The following is a 4,871-nucleotide window of genomic DNA, read 5'->3' on the forward strand; positions in this document are numbered from 1 at the left end:
ATGAGTAACTGTGAATCCGGTTGGACTCTCTACTTAGATCTCGGTACTTATGATCAAGATCATCAAGAAATGAGTGTTTCTAGCACTACTCATGAAAAGATCAAGCACAAAGAAGATGATCATGATCAAGATCAAGAAGAAGAAGAAGAAGATTCGTCTATGGTCTCCGATGCATCCTCCGGGCCTCCACATTTCCAAGAAGATGACATCGAAGATGGAATATGCTTCCGCCAATCGTTGTCCATTGATGCTACATTACTCGAGCTCGGAAATAGTTCGAGTGTGAAGAGGCGGAAAATACAAGAGTCTAACCCTTCATTCCTAGACGACGATGCAAGTTCTCCAATCTTGAGAATATTTCTTTAGCTAGTTAGAAGTGAGTTGGCATGGTTCATTTACTAATGAGAAGATAATTAATTAATTAACCTATCTCATTCTCACTTTCCAAATTTTGTCTACCTATAATGTTTAGGAATATTTTGTCTTGCATATTGTTATAATTAATCTTTTTGCCCTTTTAATTCGCACTATTTATGTATCATAAACCCATGTGTTATGTTGATAATATCACTAGTAATAAGGAATACATCTATACAATTACTAAGTTAAAACAAAAAAATAAACATAAAGTTTGATTTACAAGTTTGTGAAAGGGTGGCCATGTTACTAGTATTGTATGGGATGATGTATTGCATGCTTATACAGATGTGAATTATTTTTCATGAAAGTTAGCTACATGTTATATATAGATCGAGATAGATCTACGAGACTATTTGATTTTCACACGTGACTTTATATGTACATAAAAAAATGTTAAAGATATTTAATATGGTAGAGGTGAGAATCGAACTATTTAATCTTGAACTATCGGTTACGGTTATGGTGTTCATATATATTAATTTTGATATATCATGTATGTATTGACTCAGAGCACATGTATAGAGAATGCAATATCACATCTATTGGAGGGATCCATTGTTAGCCATGTGCCTTATTAGAAGGATGCGATAGCTATGATCTAAACCAATAAGTTGAGGAGCTTTTTGTGTGAGCATCTAGCTGGTTTTTAAGCTAGCTAGATTGTATATATAAATCACTATTTATATGGTAGTAGAATATGATATATTGTGTAATACAAATATGTTTCTTTTTTAATGAATACACAATATTAACCCTTACATCTTCTTTCATTCTCGATTGAATTATATCATCTATTGTCTATGATCGAACCCCAGGACACAATAAGTGGATCAGAGCAGGAACAGGGCCCAAGCTGATTTGACCATCTATTGGACCACTCAAAATTTGTACCACTTTAATACAACTTGTAATGTCTAGATAAGAATTAAGGCTCAAGTTGAACATGATCTCTAGAAAAAATTATAATCAACAAGAAGTAGAAGGTAGCAAGAAGTGTCTCTCTGTGTTTTGATGAAGCTTCCTTTTCGGATCACGATGGTACACAACCCGTCACAAATAGAGTGTGAGATTATGTGTGAACATTATGCTTGGTAAATGATTGATGAAAACATCTACAAGTCTATTTTTGATATATAATCATGCAAAATCAGGCACTATGATATATGTTGATATGTTATCTTGATCATAATCAGGGCAGGCCCCAAAGTTTGGTGTGCCCTTGGCGAAAAAACAAATTTTGTATTTAGTTTGTATGTTATATTATAAACATATAATAGTTTTGTATTTAAATTAACAAAAAAAAAATTTAATCAAGTTGGTTAAATATTTTAACATCACTAAGGTGGTGCAATTTTTGTTTTCTAAGAGACCCGGGAGGTGGGACCTTAGACATCTTCCTAGCTCGCCTCACCCTGGGGCCTGCCCTGATCTTGATAGGACCTAGCTCTTCGTCTTCATGATGGTGGCGGTGGTTCTTCTTTTTTGTCGCTACTAAAGATGAAGACTTTGAACATCAGGTTCTATGTTTGAACAAGGACACTTTTACTCTATTACTTCTTTAGACACCATCAGTTCTTGAAACCACCAGATTATAATTGTAAGGGATCTCCTCCATATGATCATCAGAGATTAGGCAGAGATGAATATTAATCTCACCAACATCTAAGACATGATTAGTAGATTTTAAAATGGTATTTGGCTGAACTTCTTTAAAGTATTAGTATGTATGGGTCATACTTATTTTTTAAATGGTTCATGCACTAAATGAGAAAAATAAATTAATAGTACTTACTATAATCACCAACTAAAACATGTCAATGTTTTTTTAAGTTTCACATTCAATAACCTTTATTTCCCTGTTTCCAATCCTATCTATAAGTTTATGATTTATTTACCATCTTTTTTGAGTATTTTCCTAATTTGAACCTTATTTAAGTAGAATTTTTCTTAATAAATCAAATGTGCCAACTTTTAAGTAAGGTATGATTCCTTTAATTTGTACAATATTGTAATATATATATGTATAAATGCGTGATAAAAACTGCAATTCTATTTTCAAGTTTGTCATACATAACTTTTATTTCCTTATTCTCAATTCTAACTATAAGTATGATTTGAAAATTTTAATGTAAATTTTTATTTTTAAGAATAATGACCGGAAGAGCTTTTTTATTTTTAAGAATAATGACCGGAAGAGCTGAGACTAACTACTCTCCAGCCACCTCTGAGAAAAAATAAGTTAAAAAATAAAATTATTACGTAAAAAGTTAGAAAGAAAGTTATAAAAGTAAAATATTAAAAAGAGAAAGCAATGTTACGGAGCATTCTGTCCGGAACGTGGTCATTTTCAGAAAACATGACAATGTTCGGGAGCATTTTGTCGATCATTTCGAGATAATTTTATCATTTTTATGATATTTTTTTTTAAACCGTGACTTTTTTCTTTTTCTTTTACGTGGTTGCCAGGTGGAGTGTACAGTAATAGCCCATTGTTGCTCTCTCTTTCCTTAATATTTTTTTAATTTAAACATTATTCGGGTATAATTTTCTTCACACACCAAATATGTTTGAGTTCGAGAAAGGATCCCAAAAGCTAAATCTAAAATTGCATGTGCGAAATTATGACAAAATATTTTTCCTTAGAAAAAAATATTTATGATCACTTCAATAATTTTTTAAACAAATATTTTTTATTTTATTTTCATAACTTATATTTGTGTTTGCAACGTTCTATCTAGTTGGATTGAGTTTGTTATCTCGAACTATCTAGTTGAATTGAGTTTGTTATCTCGAATTATTATATTTGTTGGTAGTTTTCTAATCGCTGATATTTATCAAATTTTCACTTCTCTCCTCGAGGTGATAGGGTTGAATTTTGAATTTTTATTTTTATTTTTTTCGAATATGTCAAGAGGCAATCAAACATTATTTATTTTGTACAATGTAAAGATTTGTAAATGGATTCCTAATTATTGAGTTTGTGTTAAATCAGGGTTGAAGACATTTTTAAATGGATGGAGTATCGAAATTTAGTTATAAATGCTATTTCAAAAACATCTCCAAAATATATAAAAAGCGAAATCTATAAATATATAGAAATGGGTCGTATACCTTGATGTTTTATCCATACCTTATACTTACTAAAATTTCGGTATACAAAATTTTGATATATAAAAAATTCATACATTTATCTTACCTTGATTTCTGTATACCTTAATTTCGGTACGGTATCGGTATTATATTTTTGATACCTAAAAAATATATTAATTTAAAAAAAAAATCAATCTTATCGGTAAGATAAAAATTCTATATATAAAATAATATTTTATTATAATTTTATTTTAATATATTCAATAATTATATTTTTATAATTAAATTAGTATCAAATCTATTTAATTATTTTTTTATAAGTATTATATATATATATATATATATATATTAATTTATAAATACTATTTCGATATTCCTATATATCTCGATATACCAAAAATTTAAAAATCTCATACCTTTATCGTACAAATAATTTCGGTATCAATACTATACCTTACCTTTTTTCGGTATATCTTATAAATCGTTATTTTCGATATATTGTGGTACGTTATTTTCAATATACCTATAATATCGGGTAAACTATCCTGAGAAGCTGTTAGAATGCACTGGGAAAATTATAACAAGAATAGACATATCCATTTATTGAGAGTGACTGTTCAATAGTATAATGGACTAAGTTGAATGTTAGGATATAAAACTGCATAAAAAAACTAATAGATGATATTTACTTTTACTTCTCTCTTTCCCTCTCATTTTTTTTCGTTTATTTTTTATGTCAACAAATGAATTACAAAAAATAGTATGGGACAAGCCAAACTTATAAATAATTAAATATTTTAACTCTCTACTTTTAAAAATAGTAATCGATAATAGAAATATTTTCTTTTATTATTATTGATATTTTTACTCTCTCTACTTTTAAAAATAATAAAAAATAATTATTATTTTATTTTAGTTGAATTTAAATAAATTATTTCAAGTTTAAAAAGAGAAAAGAATAAATAAGACTGATAGTTATGTAAATATATGTATATAAATATGAATTAAAAAAAGTTAAACCGTTTTGTCTATTATAATTTCATTAAATTTTTAAATTTATTTTACATAAAATACACTTTTAATCCATTAAAATTATTTTTTATTGTAATTTTTTCAATATATTACCTATATGTTTAATTAAACTTATTTTACTTGCTTGTTATACTTTCAAAATGTCTCAAAAAAGCTTCCTATTTTAGTTAACAATGTCTACATTGCCTTGAAGTTCTAAGATTTCAAATTAATTTTGAACCATTTTGAACATTTCTTAACTAACATTATTAATCATGTTTATTCAAAAGAAACATGATTTCCTAAAATTGAATATGCCAGATGACAAAATATATACCTAAACATTCAAG

At 27.9% G+C, this 4,871-nt stretch overlaps 1 protein-coding gene across 1 annotated transcript; it reads left to right on the forward strand.

Moving 5' to 3' along the window:
• Window positions 1–366, forward strand: LOC124938996 (protein SOB FIVE-LIKE 5-like). The gene has a single exon (XM_047479514.1). It carries the CDS (start codon window positions 1–3, stop codon window positions 364–366), a length of 366 nt encoding a protein of 121 aa, XP_047335470.1.
• The last annotated feature ends 4,505 nt before the right edge of the window (window positions 367–4,871 follow it).

The sequence above is a fragment of the Impatiens glandulifera genome, chromosome 5, assembly GCF_907164915.1.
Source record: "Impatiens glandulifera chromosome 5, dImpGla2.1, whole genome shotgun sequence".
NCBI lineage: Eukaryota > Viridiplantae > Streptophyta > Magnoliopsida > Ericales > Balsaminaceae > Impatiens > Impatiens glandulifera.